Genomic DNA, 17,061 nt, shown 5'->3' on the forward strand with positions numbered 1-17,061 from the left:
ATCAAACCCAGGTCTCCCGCACTGCAGGTGGATGGAAATGTCCAATGGAGTTTTAAATGTCAGAAGGAAATTCCATGTGAACTTTGCAAATTTTGTGCTTTAGAAAAATCTGATGAGCTATAATCCAAGTGCAATACGATTTGAAATTATACACAGAAGATCTCTGATATACAGCAATTCAATTTAGGATTTTTCAACTTTAGGGCAGTGTGAAAGCAATACTCATTCAATAGAAATCACACCTCCAATTTTGAATTTTGATATTTTTCCCAGGTTAGTTCTATGTGATATAATAGTCTGCCATGGTGCTGGGCAGCCACACAATCCAGAGGATAAATAACCAATATACTACCAACCATTCTACAACCATACTACCAGTGTTTTTTTCACTTTCAGTACAGTATTCAATAAATTAGTGAACTTTTCAACACTTTGCCTGGTGGCTTAGATGGTAAAGCATCTGCCCACAATGCAGGAGACCCGGGTTCCATCCCTGGGTTGGAAAGATCCCTTGGAGAAGGAAATGACAACCCACTCCAGTATTCTTGCCTGGAAAATCCCATGGACAGAGGACCCTGGTAGTCTACAGTCCATGGGGTTGCAAACAGTAGGACACGATTGAGCAACTTCACTTTCACTTTTATTATAAAATAGGCTCTGTGTCAGATGATTATGCCCAACTGTGGTCTAATGTAAGTGATGTAAGCATATGTTAAACTATGGTAATAAGTATGAGAGGTGTATTAAGTGCATTCTCGACGATGATATTTTCAGCTTATGATGGTATATCTGGATATAAAGCCATTGTAAATTGAGGAATGTGGTGGTGGTTTTGGCGTAAGTTGCGTCCTCCTCTTGCAACCTCATGGACTGTGGCCCGTCAGGCTCCTCTGTCCATGGGACTTCCCAGGCATGAATACTGGGTGGACTGCCATTTCCTTCTCCAAAATTGAGGGATATCTCTAATCAAAATTTATAAGGCTTCACTCATTTTATCACAGAGAAAATGTTAGTGGTGTGGAGTGGAGGTAGTTTTTCTAGGAAACAAATAATCGGTAACATACTTTTCATAGAATAGCCAGGTAAGTGGCTCAGACAGTAAAGAATCTGCCTGCATTGCAGGAGACCTGGGTTCGATCCCTTGGTCAGGAAGATCCCTTGGTGAAGGGAATGGTAACCCACTCCAGTATTCTTGCCCGGAAAACTCCACGGACAGAGACATCTTGAGGGCTCTAGTCCATGCGGTCACAAAGAGTTGGACATGATGGAGCGATGAACACTTTCACTCTTTTTCATAGAATAGCATTTGTACGATGGTTTCTCTTCTGTATAAAGAAACTGAACGGCCTCTCATCACTTTCCCCATGCATCTACCCTCACACTGATGACGGCGTTACTGCCGCTGTTCCCTGCTTCATTCCAAATTGTCTGTCCTTAGAACGAGTAATATTTTGTGTCTTTTGAGATATTTGTGTTTAGTTGTTGGCTGAGAACAAAAAAACCCTTACATTTTATTTGGCTTTATTTAAATACTATTTCAACGTAAGAAATCTTATATACCTGAAATCTAAATTGCTCTCTCAAAATTATACATATTTCATTATTTTGATATTGAGAATGGTGAAAGGTTCATTTATTGGTTAACTTATTGTGATATTCTAAATAGATAAATTAAATGCATGTCCTTTTTTTATTACCTTAATTCCATGTAAGATTTCATTGAGCAGTTTTATCTGTTTGTCTTTGTTCGTCCTTTGATTTTTCTATATAATGGAAAGGAAATGACAGTATATTTGACAAAGGTTGCTAATACTTTAATTTACATAACTATTTAAAAAATTCAATCTACTTCCTCTATTTTATACAAAATTCAGTTTATGAAAACTATATTATAACATTCATACAACATTATTCTGTTAATGTTAGATAAGTTATAAGTAGATACTTTAAAACTTAAAAGTAGCCAGCAGTAAAATAAAAACAAGGTGTACACTTTCCAAAAGTGTAGAAAATATAATATTTATTCAGAAAAAATTTGTTATAAATGGAATAAAAATATCTATATTCAATCAAAATGGGAAAAATTCCCCAAACTCTATCAATTATATATATGTAGATCTTATTTTTATTCCTGTGGTACTTCTATTATCACAAATATATATATACATACATATATATACAAAAATATATATACATATATTTTTTGCAAATATTATATAACTATTATATAATATACTATTTATATATAAAACTTTATTTATAATACTTATTATTATTTGGCCATTTCATCAAGGACTTTCTCCAGTAATATTGCCACAATTATGTTATATGCAATAATAAGTATTTGTATATCTAACAAAGTACACATTTACAAGCTAAACATCCTTTATATCATTTGTGTGATTAAAGCATTTTTTTAATTTAGAATAATTGTACATAATATTGGAGTCTCTTTGGATGTTTTAGGGCTCTAGATAAAGTCCTAATAATGTAATTCCATTCCTAAAAATTTAACTTACAATTATTTAAAATCCAGAATATTAAGAAACATATTTTGAAATTATTCATTTAAAAATCTGTTATTCTAAATACCAATGTGTTTAGTAATTCATAATTATTTTATAGTTATATGTTATTTCTTAGTTCTTTTCTTTAAAAATGAGGCTTTTGGTAAGTATTTGAAAAATTCAGAAAAATGTAAAAGAAGGTATAAATTCTTAGCTTCTAAACATATTAAAGGAATAAGTAAAAAAAATCTTCCCTCCTTCCCTCTAATTTCACTTTACAGGCAACTACTATTGAAAGACTAGTGTTTTTTCTCTAGGTTATTTCTATGCTTATACAAATACATTTAAATCTATATTTATATATCTTTATTACTATCATATCCACGTGCATAGGTATATTCACATTTTAAAAACTGGATCATATATACACACACATATATATATATATATATATATACACACACATACACCATATAAATGCATGACATACATATTACACATTTTTGTTGTTTAGTTGCTAAGTCATGTCCAACAGTTTTTCAACCCCAATTGACTGTAGCCCACCAGACTCCTCTGTCCATGAGGTTTCCCAGGCAAGAATACTAGAGTGGGTTGCCATTTCCTTCTCCAGGGGATCTTCCCGACCCAGGGATCGAACCTGCATCTCCTGCATCTCGTGCATTGGCAGGCAGGTTCTTTACCACTGAGACACCCGGGAAGCGCCCAAATATACACATAAATATATACATATAATATATACATATGTGTTTCTCTAATTTACTTTTTCCTCTAATAATGATTGATTCATTTCCATGTCCATACATAAGACGCTGTTAACCTTTTATTCATTTAAAATAATACAATAATTGTCATAAGCAACACATCTGCACCTATCTTTGTTACTTTAGCATGGGAAACCATTTGTCTCTCCCATTACAGTGTGATCTCCTTCAGAGAAATGAACTGTGTCTTGGTCTTGTTCCCCCATTCCTACAGTACAGCATAGTACACACTGTCTTGGAAATAGCAAATGTCAAAAATATATTGATAGTAAGATGACTGACTGAATGTAGAGGAAGAATATTAAAATTAATTCAGTTAAGCATTTACTGTCCACTGGCTGCACGCAGCCACTCCTAGCTCACTTTAGCTCACTAGCCTTCTTGCCACTTCTTAAGGCAGGCCAAGCATACCCCCATCTCTAGGCTGTCCACACACCATTCTGTTTGCTTGATATCTTTTTCTCAGACATCCACATGGATTGCTGCCTTACTCAGCTGATACATCATCTTTCCTGAGGCTGTTCCAGACCTCGTTTGTGAAATGAAATTCTTTGTTACTCTATCGCCTTATCCTAATTATCTCTCTTCATACACAAATTAACACCAGGCGTTAGGCTATTTACCTATTTATTTACTTGTTCATTGCCTTTCTCCCCCAATAACCCAAGGAGAGCTGGAACTTTCAATTCTCTTCACTGCTATACTTTATGTGCCTGGCACAGTGACTGACAGGATAGATGCTTAATCAATACTCGTTCAATAAATGAATGATTAATTTGTATTATATCCATTTTAAGCCTCTATTTTCCATATTCAGAGAATTAGCTGGGTGTTTATTATCAAGTCTGGAAACTCAGCTTCTGTTTGACACATGTAACATGAGGCGATTATTTTCTTACCTTCAGCTTTTTCATTCTATTTGCAACTAAAGCATTCATCGGTATAACAAACACAAGGACTGCCACCCCTGCCAATACTGCTGGACCCAGCTCTTGCCAAAGGAGTGATATGGCCATCAGGATTTGAAAAGGAGCTGACCAAAGAAGATTGATGTTGGTCATCAAGTCCATGAGCTGCTGGGCATCTATTGCCATCAAGTTAATAATTTCCCCAGTAGAAAACTGTTTTCTAGAAACATTAGATAGAAGCAGGGCCTGGGAAAAGAGAAGCAGAATACTTAGAGTTCTGTAGATCATGCAGGATCTTTACAGTCAAACAATGATAACTTTTAACTAAAAATAAAGATTTGTGAAATATTTAGGCAAATATGCATCATTATGTATGTATTTAAATCACATAATATCAACAGATATGTTTGCAGATGAAGAAAAAACAATTATTGATCGAATTGCACAGCTTTAACATTTCCTGCATACTGGGAGAGAGTCACAGTTGAATTCCCAACCAAATAAATCCACCAAGAACCCTTTATGATTTGTGGAACTGAAAAACTGCAAAAGAAATCAATTTTAGATTTCTAGCACTGAGCTTCCTTTCTACTTGTTGGCACCCCTACTAAATCATCTAAAGTTTATCAATACAGAGTACAGAGGTGAATCAATGAAAATCTAACGAAAGTTATTTTTTTAATGATATAGTTTCAATCTTAAAGAGATTACAGTCTAGTAGTGGAGTCCACTCCCCTCCTACACACACATCCTACACACAGGCTGATTATAAGAGCTTCTGAGGACTCAGATAGTAAAGAATCTGCCTGCAATGCAGGAGACCAGGGTTCAGTCTCTGGGTTGGGAAGATCCCCTGGAAAAGGAAATCGCTATCCACTACAGTATTCTTGCCTTGAGAATTCCATGGACAGAGGCTCCTGGCCAGCAACAGCCCATGGGGTCACAAAGAGTTGGACACAACTGAGGGACTAACACACACACACACACACACACACACACACACAAGTGTAACAGTAGCTAAGAAGGGCCATGGGTATTGACAGAGGTAAGAGTATTGAAAAGGCTTCATTAGAAGATGTAAATACATCTTCTCTGTTCTTCCAAGGCCCATTCTCCCTTTCCCTCTGTATATGTCATTTAATATTTGTATATTGAACCCAATATACTTAAGGTTAATTATTGCTAATTTCTTACTAAGGCTAATATTAGAAATTCATTTATTTAATTTCCCAGTCATTTAAAATTCCCAGAAAAATGCATGAAAGTGAAAAAGTCGCAAAGTCATCTCCAACTCTTTGTGATTCCATGGGCTGCAGCCTGTCCTGCTCCTCTGGCCATGGAATCCCCCAGGCAAGAGTACTGGAGTGGGTTGCCATGTCCTTCTCCAGGGGATCTTTCCAATCTGGGGATCGAACCCAGGTCTCCCATACTGCAGGCAGATTCTTTACCAGCTGAACCACAAGGGAAGCCCAGAAAGCCCAGGAAAAATGCATAAATAACTGTAAAATAAGTAGGAAATTGATATTTATACAGAAATTAGGTGAATGTCCCACCATATACCAAAAGTTTTAAGGAACTCCTACCACACTGATTTAAAGAGAGACAGGATTGAGAGCTAGATCTAACAATGGTAAATAGGATACAGGGGATACTCAAGTTCTCTTCACTCAAAAAATGCCTAATACAAAGCCCAGAGAAAAAACCCCTCTGGAAAATGAGTAGACAAGGCCTTCAGTGGAACACTTCTAACACTCCCTAGCTTAAAACCCACAGGCTCAGTGCATATGGCAGTCTATGGGGCCAGCAGAGGAAAGGCACAACCCTTGGAGGTTCATACGGGGTCAGGATCCTCCTAAGCTGGATGGCTGCTGCAATGCTGAGTCCTTTAACTTTCTGCTACTGCCTTGCAAGGTATGGTGCTGATGATACGACAGAATAAATACTGCTCCCATAAGAGGAAAAAAAAAAGGAAAAAATACACTACGATAGTTAAGCTTCTAGCCATGTCTCCTCCAAAGGCAGCTTTTTAATCTCTGCTAATAAAGTCAAGTGGGCCTTAGAAAGCTTCACTACAAACAAAGCTAGTGGGGGTGATGGAACTCCGTTTGAGCTATTTCAAATCCTGAAAGATGATGCTCTGAAAGTGCTGCACTCAACATGCCAGCAAATTTGGAAAATTCAGCAGTGGCCACAGGACTAGAAAAGGTCTGTTTTCATTCCAATGCCTAAGAAAGGCAATCCAAAAGAATGCTCAAACTACTGCACGATTGCACTCATCTCACATGCTGGTAAAGTAATGCTCAAAATTCTCCAAGCCAGGCTTCAGCAATAATGTGAACCGTGAACTTCCAGATGTTCAAGCTGGTTTTAGAAAAGGCAGAGGAACCAGAGATCAAATTGCCAACATCCACTGGATCATCGAAAAAGCAAAAGAGTTACAGAAAAACTTCCATTTCTGCTTTATTGACTATGCCAAAGCCTTTGACTGTGTGGATCACAATAAACTGTGGAAAATTCTGAAAGAGATGGGAATACCAGACCACCTGACCCACCTCTTGAGAAACCTGTATGCAGGTCAGGAAGCAACAGTTAGAACTGGACATGGAACAACAGACTGGTTCCAAATAGGAAAAGGAGAACGTCAAGGCTGTATATTGTCACCCTGCTTATTTAACTTATATGTAGAGTACACCATAAGAAATGCTGGTCTGGAAGAAGCACAAGCTGGAATCAAGATTGCCGGGAGAAATATCAATAACCTCAGATATGCAGATGATACCATCCTTATGGCAGAAAGTGAAGAGGAACTAAAGAGCCTCTTGATGAAAGTGAAAGAGGAGAGTGAAAAAGTTGACTTAAAGCTCAACATTCAGAAAACTAAGATCATGACATCTGGTCCCATCACTTCATGGGAAATAGATGGGGAAACTGTGGAAACAGTGTCAGACTTTATTTTGGGGGGCTCCAAAATCACTGCAGATGATGATTGCAGCCATGAAATTAAAAGACGCTTACTCCTTGGAAGGAAAGTGATGACCAACCTAGATAGCATATTAAAAAGCAGAGACATTACTTTGCCAAGAAAAGCCCGGCTAGTCAGAAAGTGAAATTGAAGTCGCTCAGTCGTGTCCAACTCTTTGCGACCCCGTGGACTGCAGCCTAGCAGGCTCCTCCATCCATGGGATTCTCCAGGCAAGAATACTGGAGTGGGTAAGGCTATGGTTTTTCCAGTGGTCATGTATGGATATGAGAGTTGGACTGTGAAGAAAGCTGAGTGCTGAAAAATTGATGCTTTTGAACCATGGTGTTGGAGAAGACTCCTGCGAGTCCCTTGGACTGCAAGGAGATCCAACCAGTCCATCCTGAAGGAGATCAGTCCTGGATGTTCATTGGAAGGACTGATGCTGAAGCTGAAACTCCAGTACTTTGGCCACCTGATGCGAAGAGTTGACTCATTGAAAAAGACCCTGATGCTGGGAGGGATTGGGGGCAGGAGGAGAAGGGGACGACAGAGGATGAGATGGTTGGATGGCATCACTGACTCGATGGGCATGAGTTTGAGTAAACTCTGGGAGTTTGTGACGGACAGGGAGGCCTGGCGTGCTGCGTTTCATGGGGTCGCAAAGAGTCAGACACAACTGAGCGACTCAACTGAACTGAATAAGTTACTGACCATTTAATGTGGCCAAGAAAAACGATGGGAATCCAAGAACAGTTATTCTCATTTCATTAAGACTACAGCATTTTTTAAGTGAGATCCATTGATCTCTAATAGCATCCACCTCCAAGTTACTATTACAAACAAATACAAACACATTATCCTATTTTTCTAGAAGGAAAATATACACCGACTTATGTGAAAACTAAAAGACTGGGTAGTTCAAAATAATCAAATTACCCAAGGAATCAAATAAATGCCCTCCTTTAGGAAAACACACAATGCACAACTGTCACTAGCAAAGGCCATTAACAATTCTCAGAGAACTGGGTAATAAAATAAAGTCTTACCTTGTCATTATTATTTTTTTTTTTTCCTTTTCCCTAGTGCTTAGTCAATTCTCATTTGCAGAGTCTTGTATCTGGCCCTTCAGACCAGGGTTCCTCCTGTGAAAAGAAATGGTGGAGCCTACACCTTGGCTGGGCGTCCACGTGCAGAAGCCGTGCGTGACACAAAATCCAAGATGGTAGCTGCAGGCCACGTGCAGAGACGCTGCTCCAAGAACTGCCATCTGGAGCCTAAGCCGCCCAGCTGCCCCTGCTCCAACTCCACAAGAACCTCACTTTTAGGGATCCCTATAAAGCAGCCCTACTTGCTGCCTATTGGGAGAGTGGGTGCTCAAGAGAACAGGCCCACACCTCTTCATTATCTGATCAAAGAATAAAACCTTCCTTTGCTCCTGACCAGAACTCAGATGGCTTGAAGGGTGCTGGGCAGAAGGACCCTTGTTGGGGTCCCACTCAGGAAGACTGCTAACACTACTTGTGACTCATTATTTTTTGAAACTTCATTTCATTGATTGCATTTTGCTCTAAAAAAGTGTTAGTTGCTCAATCGTGTCCAACTCTTTGTGAATACATGGACCATAGCCCGCCAGGCTCCTCTGTCCATGGAATTATCTGGGCAAGAATACTTGAATGTGTAACCATTCCCTTCTCCAGGAGATCTTCCTGACCTGGGGACTGAACCTGAGTCTCTTGTGTCTCCTGCATTGCAGGCAGATTCTTTACCATCTGAGCCACCAGGGAAGCCATAAAAAGATCCAGATAAAGCATATATGGCTCCCAGCCTCAAGAATTCTTTTTACGGACTGGAAATATCTTGTTTATTACTGACCTCAATTCAGTAATGGCTCATTTTGTCATATGATTACGAAATTTGCTTTGCAATTTCACATTCTCCCTCATATATTTGTTCTTTGCTGAATTTTTTTGCCACAGCCTTGGTTCATATATTTATTTCTTGAACTATTTTTCCTGACCACCCTAGCTCTGAGTCATAGACATTATATAATTTAGAGCTGGAAGAGCCCTAAACATTTCTAGCCCAGTGATTTGCAGTGGTTACCCTACTTCTAATAAGTCATGGTGTATATAAAGGTGAATCCTCATAAATCTATGAGAATTCATTTTCTTTAGCTCTTTTGGATGCAAAAAAGTATGCCAGGATTCTCTTTCTTTCTTCTCCTTCTGATTACACTTAAGTATCTCTATTTTAAAGAATGGAAAAAGAATTTTATCAATTTTCTTTATACTATATTCTTCCCACAATTAAGGAAAGAATATCCTTTAGCCACAAATGTAGACAGTCTAGATATGGATATTAAATTTAATTGAAATTAAAAATTTACTTCCTTGCTCTTACTAGCCAGGTTTTCAGTTTCAACAGTCATATGTGAGTAGTAGCTACCATATTGCACAATGTGGATATAGAATAATTTAAAAATCAGAAAAACTTCTACTGGATGGCATTTGACAAAATGCCCACAGGCTGCCCGCATTAAGCACAGGACTAACTGATGCTGCTTTTGAAACATTTCATGTTCTTAGTCCTCAAAAACTGTCATGGAGCCTGTAACTGGGAGTGAAAGGGTAACAAAACTGAGTTTTGAGACCCGAAGACTCATGAAGTGGTCAAGTATAAAGAGGTCCGTGTTCTTCCCCACAAACCTTAAAAATGAAGTCTCTTGAACTTTACTAGAGTAGTAAATGTCATGCAGATGGGTAGAGATAAAGAGCTTTCTAACACCTCCCCTCCTCACCAGGAAAAGGATGTGAGACTAGCTTTACTCAAGTCTAGTCATGAATATCTGATGAAGGAGTGCCAATGTCAGATGAATATGAGTTATCTGGTCATCTGTGAGAGCCATTTAGGATCCTGAGGTTATCAAAACATGATAAACATCAGAATCCTAAAACCTGTAATGGAGATGAGAGATCTAATAACCCCAATTAGTCCCTTTGGAAAGCAGATATAGGATAAGAGATTCAGAAGAAAGACTGCCTTATATTAATGTCACCTGCATGGGCCACCCAGGGCCTCTGAACACTACAGGTCACTAACTAATGTTTTCCGCTGCTTGTCTGATGGACTAAGAATTCAATCTTAATCCATACTGCAGGACCCACTGAACCCCTCTGATCTTAGAGAGCTCTTTGTTGTTAAATAATCTCTAAGGACCCATATAGTCTCACTCCTGTAGACTCTGTTCCCTCTTCCATTATCTCCAGGGTCTCTTTGCCCTTAATGTACTCACCCACAAGACTTGACTTTCTTTCTTATTTCTGATGGTTTGCTTCAATTTCTACTGCTATCTATTCTTTTATGCTTGTAAATCCACCCAAATCCTATACCCAAGCTCCAATGCTTTAATCAGTGAATGAAGACCTGTTCCATGTAGGCCATATATGGGAAACAAATGTTAGCATTTAAACTGATTCCTAGACTCTTTAATATTTGTATTTCATATCTTTTCTCCATATTGTATTTCTCAGAAGTTACAACCTGTAGAATTACAAACAGCCTTTCTGACCCTGTATCTGGGGTGTGTTACACAGAGCTAGTTATACAGGGCTTCCCTGGTGGCTCAGATGGCAAAGAATCTGCCTGCAATGCAGGAGACCCAGGTTCAATGCCTAGGTCGGGAAGATCCACTGGAGAAGGAAATGGCAACACACTGTAGTATTTTTGCCTGGAAAATTCCATGGATGGAGGAGCCTGGCAGGCTACAGTCCAAGGGGTCGCAAAGACTTGAACGCAACTGAGCAACTAACACTTTCAGTTTCACATAGAGCTAGGTTTACTGCAAGTTCAGTTATATTCTGGCTTAGTTGGGCTTGGATCATTCTAGAATCTCTAAAATCACTTGCTGCCTCCATTTTGGCCTAGTATGTCCAAATGGTCTGTGACACTTCATATCCAGGTCAACAAATCCTACACTTCTCCCAAAGATTATTTCAAGGCTCCTTTCTATGTGAAACGTTCCTTAACTTTCCAATCAAATATTGTAGATTTCCTGCTCATCTGATTTCTTAGAACATCTGCATTTATTGATAGTTTCACACATTTATTATGTATGCTTAATAGTTCCTTAGTTTTGAAGGTAATGGCTCATTTATTCATTTACTCAGTCTTCCAACTTTTATAAAAATACGTAAAAGCCACTCTCTTAGATGATAAAGGTACAATAGGTAAGTTAAGTTCCTATTCCAAATCTCAAGAACACAGATTGACATACGACTACAGAATAAGAAGGCAAAATATACTTTTGACTGAATAACTCAGTAATAACAACAGAAGGGAGGAAGGTTTTTAATTGTTTATAATTATGATGTAAATAGGCTCTGAATGGTAAAGAGGTGATGTTTAAAACTGCATTTTCAAGAAAGGACAACTTTAGAGTCATGCTAGGTATAAGGGCCAACCAGCTTTTGGGGTCGGTAGGAGGGGGCTTAGACTCAAAGAGAAAATAGATAATGACTCTATAGAGAAGTATGGCTTTGTTTCGGTAAAAAGTAGAGTGAGCAGAGGAAGAAGTAAAAGGTATCATGTAGAAGGAAAATGACCATGGAAATTAATTTATTGATACATAAATAGAGACAATCATGAAATATTCAATTCCATTCTTTTTCTGAGGAGGAGTTAAGTGACATTAAGAGTGGACAAAGAACATCACTGAGTTTCACGCATTAGGATTGACTTGAAGTTTCAGGAAATATAGAGAGAGGACCCTGTAAAGAAACTGATGTAATCAACATTGATGAGTCAAAGTTATTTTTCAGCAAAATGTATATTCAAATTGCATACTAGAAATTTTTAAAATACTACTTCTAATTTTCCAGATCCCTTATTTTAAAGCACATATTGGACATAATCCATTTAGAAACTTGGAATTTCTTAAATCTTTTACCTTTTTGTAGATCAGTCCAATTACAGCTGTCTTAATTTTTGCTGAAGTAAGCATTTTAAAACGCTGGTATTGCTGAAGGATCAGGGTTTGCAAAAAGACTACGACAAAAAGCGCCAAAGCATAACCATAACCACTCCAGCCAAAATCTGGGCGTTGTTCACAGAAAAGGATCATTTGCCTGAAGGTCATATACAAATCGAGAAAAGGGAAGAAGTGTTAAACATCCAAAGTAATAAAATACATATGTGAACTAAGTACTGTCAAAATGTTACAAACACACACACATACACACACATATTCTTGCCTGCTCTTTTTATCCACTTGCCCAATTTGGCATCCTTCCTCCCTTTATTTTTACTCAAGCTTTATATAAATAAGGCCAGATGCAGGAGACCTGAGTTCCATTCTAAGAGGAAATGGCAACCCACTCCAGTATTCTTGCTTGGCAAATCCTTTTCACAGAGGAGCCTGGCAGGCTACAATCCATGGGGTCACAAAAGAACCGGACACGATTGAGCGACTGAGCACACACTCACATAGAGTCAACTAGTTTCTCAGGCTTCTGGGTAGAAAGGTATTTTCTAGTTTTCATATGGTAATCTCATCAACATTGTATAGGAGGCGATGACCAAAACCGTCCCAAAGAAAAAAAAATTCCAGAAAGCAAAGTGGTTGTGTGAGGAGGCCTTACAAATAGCTGAGAAGACAAGAGAAGCAAAAGGCAAAGGAGAAAAGGAAAGATATATCCACCTGAACACAGAGTCCCAGAGAATAGCGTGGAGAGGTAAGAAAGCCTTCTTAAGTGAACAGTGCAAAGAAATAGCGGAAAATAATAGAATCAGAAAGGCTAAAGATCTCTTCAAGAAAACTGGAGATACCAAGGGAACATTTCATGCAAAGATGGGCTCAGTAAAGGACAGATATGGCAGGGACCTAACAGAAGCAGAAAAGATGAAAAAGAGGTGGCAAGAATTCACAGAAGAACTCTACAAAAAAAGTCTTAATGACCCAGATAACCATGATGATGTGTCACTCCCCTAAAGCCACCTCATTGGAAAAGACCCTGATGCTAGAAAGGGTTGAGGGCAGGCTGAGAAGGGGGTGACAGAGGATGAGATGGTTGAATGGCATCGCCAAGTCTGAGCAAATTCCGGGAGATAGTGAAAGACAAGGAAGACTTGCATGCTACAGTTCACGGGGTTGCAAAGATTCAGACATGACTTAGTGACTGAATAGCAACAAGGAAGCCCCTTAAAAACTCAGCATCCAGGTACCCTCTTTCTAACACAGGCCAGAATTCCAAACACGCAGAAAAAAAGCAGGAATTCAGCATGGATCATATTGACTGTATAAAACAGTCTGGCCATATTGAACCACTCTTATCAGGTAGGGTAAGTGGGAACCCTCCTGAAATTCAAGTTCTAATTGCCAGCCTGAGCCATATAAACAGTCTTTCCAAAGGACGGCAGTCAGGTCTGTTACTTTAATTCTGCAGAAAATCTAATGCATATTTCAAATTTAGCAAATTGCACTCCTTACTCTTTTCTGAACCTTCTGTATGTCAGTAAATGGTAACTCATTCACCTTGTGGCAAACAAAAACTCTGAACGCACCATTGACTCCTTTCTTCTCTCAACCTACATTGAACTATCAATGTATAATGTTGACTCAACTTTTAAAATAAAGCCAGAATCTGACCACTTATCACCTTCATCGACAATCTTGAAGCCACCATTGACTTCTGCCTGGATTACCATAGTTGGCTAATAGCTGCTTCTTCTTCCACTCTTGCTCCTCTTTACTTCATTTTCTACATAGCTACTAGAGTGATTCCTATGAAACTGCAGTCTAATCATATCACTCTATGCTCAAAATCTTCCAAGGTTTCCCTTCTAACACAAAATGAAAGCCTATATCATCACATTCTCTGCGCATGTATGCTGAATTGCTCAGTTGTGTCCAGCTCTTTGCGGACCCCATGGACTGTAGCCCGCTAGGCTCCTCTGTCCATGGAATTCTCCAGGCAAGGATACTGGAGTGGTTTGCCATTTCCTCCTCCAGGGAATCTTCCTGACCCAGGGACTGAACCCTGGGCCCCTGCATTGCAGGCAGATTCTTTTCTGTCTGAGCCAGCAGGGAAGCCCTCCACTAAATATTGGGGGAGCCACTCAGTGGTTTTGTTGTGGCCCTCCTCTACTCTGGGTGTGGAGGGGGAATAATGGGGGATCATTTTCTTCAAGATTCTTGGAGCTGCCTAGTTTGAACTTTTTCAAAATTCAGATTTCTGGATCCTCCCCCAGACTTTGTGAAGCAGAAACTCAGAGGCTGGCCTTGGAATCTGCATTTTAACAATAGGGAACCTTTGTACTTTTTAAGGTGTGAAACTTTGGCCCAATGTTGCTGGTCTCATGGTGGGGAAGAAAGGGGAAGAAAGGAATGGTCCTCATCACCCAGGTGGCCGCCTGAAGTTGGCTTTTGCCCTCTGGAATTCTGAAGAGGGTATGCTGTCATCTGCCTGCACTGTGCCCACGCTGGAAATGAAGGGTGGAATCCCTGTCTTCAGGGCCTTACTAGGGCACTCCTGCCTCTCAAACAGGAAGAAGGAGTTTTGGAGGAGGAATTCTGGAAGCCTGGGGCCCAAGTTTCACCAGTGAGAGCTCTAGCTTTTCTCTCTCATCTAAAGGATTCTGGCCACTGTGTACAAGTGTGAATGCAGGGAAGGAGGGGGAAGGGTGGCAGTGAAACCTACGTCCGCTGTCCGATACTCCCCTCAACCCCCCATACATAACAGGGGGCCTGGGATTGCCCCGTACCCTTGCTCAGCGCCTGGGAGCGAAGGTCCACCCGCTTGGCCATGACAGATCCAGACGCGCAGCCTCACTCCACAGATCCCAGAAAATAATGAACATTGTGGACCCTGGGACCCAGAGAACACCTCAGGCACAAAGCCTCCCCCCACATTCTGTAAGGTCCTTCAACATCTTTGTAGCTGCCCAAACTTTCTGACCTCAATCTTTTTGTCTCCCCGCTCCCAAAATGTCTTTATTTTTTTTTTAATTGGAATATTCTTGCTTTACAATGTTGAGTTCCTTTATGCTTTTCAGCAACACATATCAGCTATAAGTATACATTTATTAACCTCTCTCTTGAGCCTCCCTGCCACCCCCCAATCCCATCCCTCTAGCTCATCACAGAGCAACGAGCCGCGCTCCATGTGCTATATACAGTGGCTTCACACTCGCTGTCTATGTTACAGATGGCAGTGTATATATCCAACCTCAATCCTATCACTTTTCCTCTCAGCTTCCCTGCTTCACTCACTTGCCTCCTATGAGTCTTCAAAAATACCAAGCATGCTGCTGCCGCATGGCTTTAGCCCTCTTTGTTCTTCCTATTTGCAACAGGTATATCTTGGCTTCCTCCCTAACTTCTTTCAGAACTGTGTTCAAGTCTCACCATTATAACCAATGTCTTCCCTAACCACCTCACAGAAAACAGCAACTTCCAGTCCCTCAGACCAGTATGGTCTGCCCCACTACTTTGCTGTACTGTTTTCCTTAGCAGTAATTACCTCTTAATAAAATGTATACTGATTCATTTATTATTTATCTCTCCCTTCTAGGTGTCATCAGAGTAAGGACTTTTTGATTTTTGCTCAATTCCCATGGTCTAGTTAGAACAGTCTGGCATATAGCAGGCACTTAATAAATATGGGCTAAATATGTGCCCGGATGTGATTTGGGATCTGGCAACTCAGAATTAGTTTTATTTTCATGAATTAAATTGTTCTTTAAAAACTCCAACTTGAAAACATATTCAAAACAAAAAAAATTAATAATTGGTTAATGAAAAATTCTTTCCTTGTACCCTTGGAGGCATATAATCAAGGAGACATATAATCAAAGACTCAATTTTACTGTCTGCTCATGAATTCTTGCATATAGACACTATTAGAAATAGAAATTACTTAAGTATTTTTCTCTATATTTACACATAAATACATGCAGTATTATGCATTATTATTGGCTGATAAAGTTCAATTCCAAAAAGTCACTCAGTTGTGTCCGACTCTTTGCAACCCCATGGACTATAAAGTCTATGGAATTCTCTAGGCCAGAATACTGGAGTGGGTTTCTCCAAGGGATCTTCCCAAACCAGGGATCAAACTTAGGTCTCCTGTATTGCAGGTGGATTCTTTACCGGTTGAACCACCAAGGAAGCCCACACATAAACACATGCAGATATATATTTATATATTATTACCTTGGCTGATAAAGTTCAATTCCAAAAAGGTCACAGCAAAGAAAAATAGTAAAGGTATGTGTCATTTCATTTCCTAAACATATAAACTCAAGCCAGACTTCCTAGATTTGTGTTGTGACTCTTGTATTTTCTAGTTGTGTGGTCTTAGGCAAATTACAGAGATTTCTTTGTTTCTACATTGTGCTAGTGAGTACAATATTACTTCCTACATTGTAGGATTGTTGTAAACATTAGATAATTAATATAAAGATTTTAGAATAGTGCTTAATGCATGGTTATTTCAATAATTACTATATTATCATAATTCACATTCATATCACAAGCAAACTTAATAGAATGCCTGTATCCTAAATAAAATCTGTAATATGAACCCACCCCACTCTTTTTTAGTACATTTTTAAAGTGAAACAGTAAACTTCCTTATCAGGTACTCATGGGAAAGGAAAAAAAAAAAAAAAAGACTTCAACTTACTTCATTATGAGTGGGCTAGTGAAGGACAAAACATCAGCCAATACTTTGAATAAAGCAACCTGAATCAGGACAAACTTAAAAGTGTTCCACAATGCCCGGAGTAGAGATGGCTTCCTGGTGTGTGGCTCTTTATGAAAAGATGACTATATAATTAAGGAAAACAAAAGCAATGAGAAAAGAGAACAGAACTAATCCATAAAATATATATAAAATCATAAAATT

The 17,061-nt window shown here is 39.1% G+C and overlaps 1 protein-coding gene across 1 annotated transcript in view; it reads right to left on the minus strand.

Moving 5' to 3' along the window:
- The window catches only part of LOC122428741 (multidrug resistance-associated protein 1-like), a 91,148-nt gene that overhangs the window by 57,833 nt on the left and 16,254 nt on the right, over window positions 1-17,061 (minus strand). The window contains exons 4-7 of the mRNA XM_043448826.1: window positions 16,840-16,982; window positions 12,105-12,282; window positions 4,189-4,443; window positions 1,698-1,763 (exon numbers count right to left, since the gene is read on the minus strand). Of these exons, the coding sequence (XP_043304761.1) occupies window positions 1,698-1,763; window positions 4,189-4,443; window positions 12,105-12,282; window positions 16,840-16,982 (642 nt within the window). The remainder of the gene's footprint in view (window positions 1-1,697; window positions 1,764-4,188; window positions 4,444-12,104; window positions 12,283-16,839; window positions 16,983-17,061) is intronic.

The sequence above is a fragment of the Cervus canadensis genome, chromosome 27, assembly GCF_019320065.1.
Source record: "Cervus canadensis isolate Bull #8, Minnesota chromosome 27, ASM1932006v1, whole genome shotgun sequence".
NCBI classification, from domain to species: Eukaryota; Metazoa; Chordata; class Mammalia; order Artiodactyla; family Cervidae; genus Cervus; species Cervus canadensis.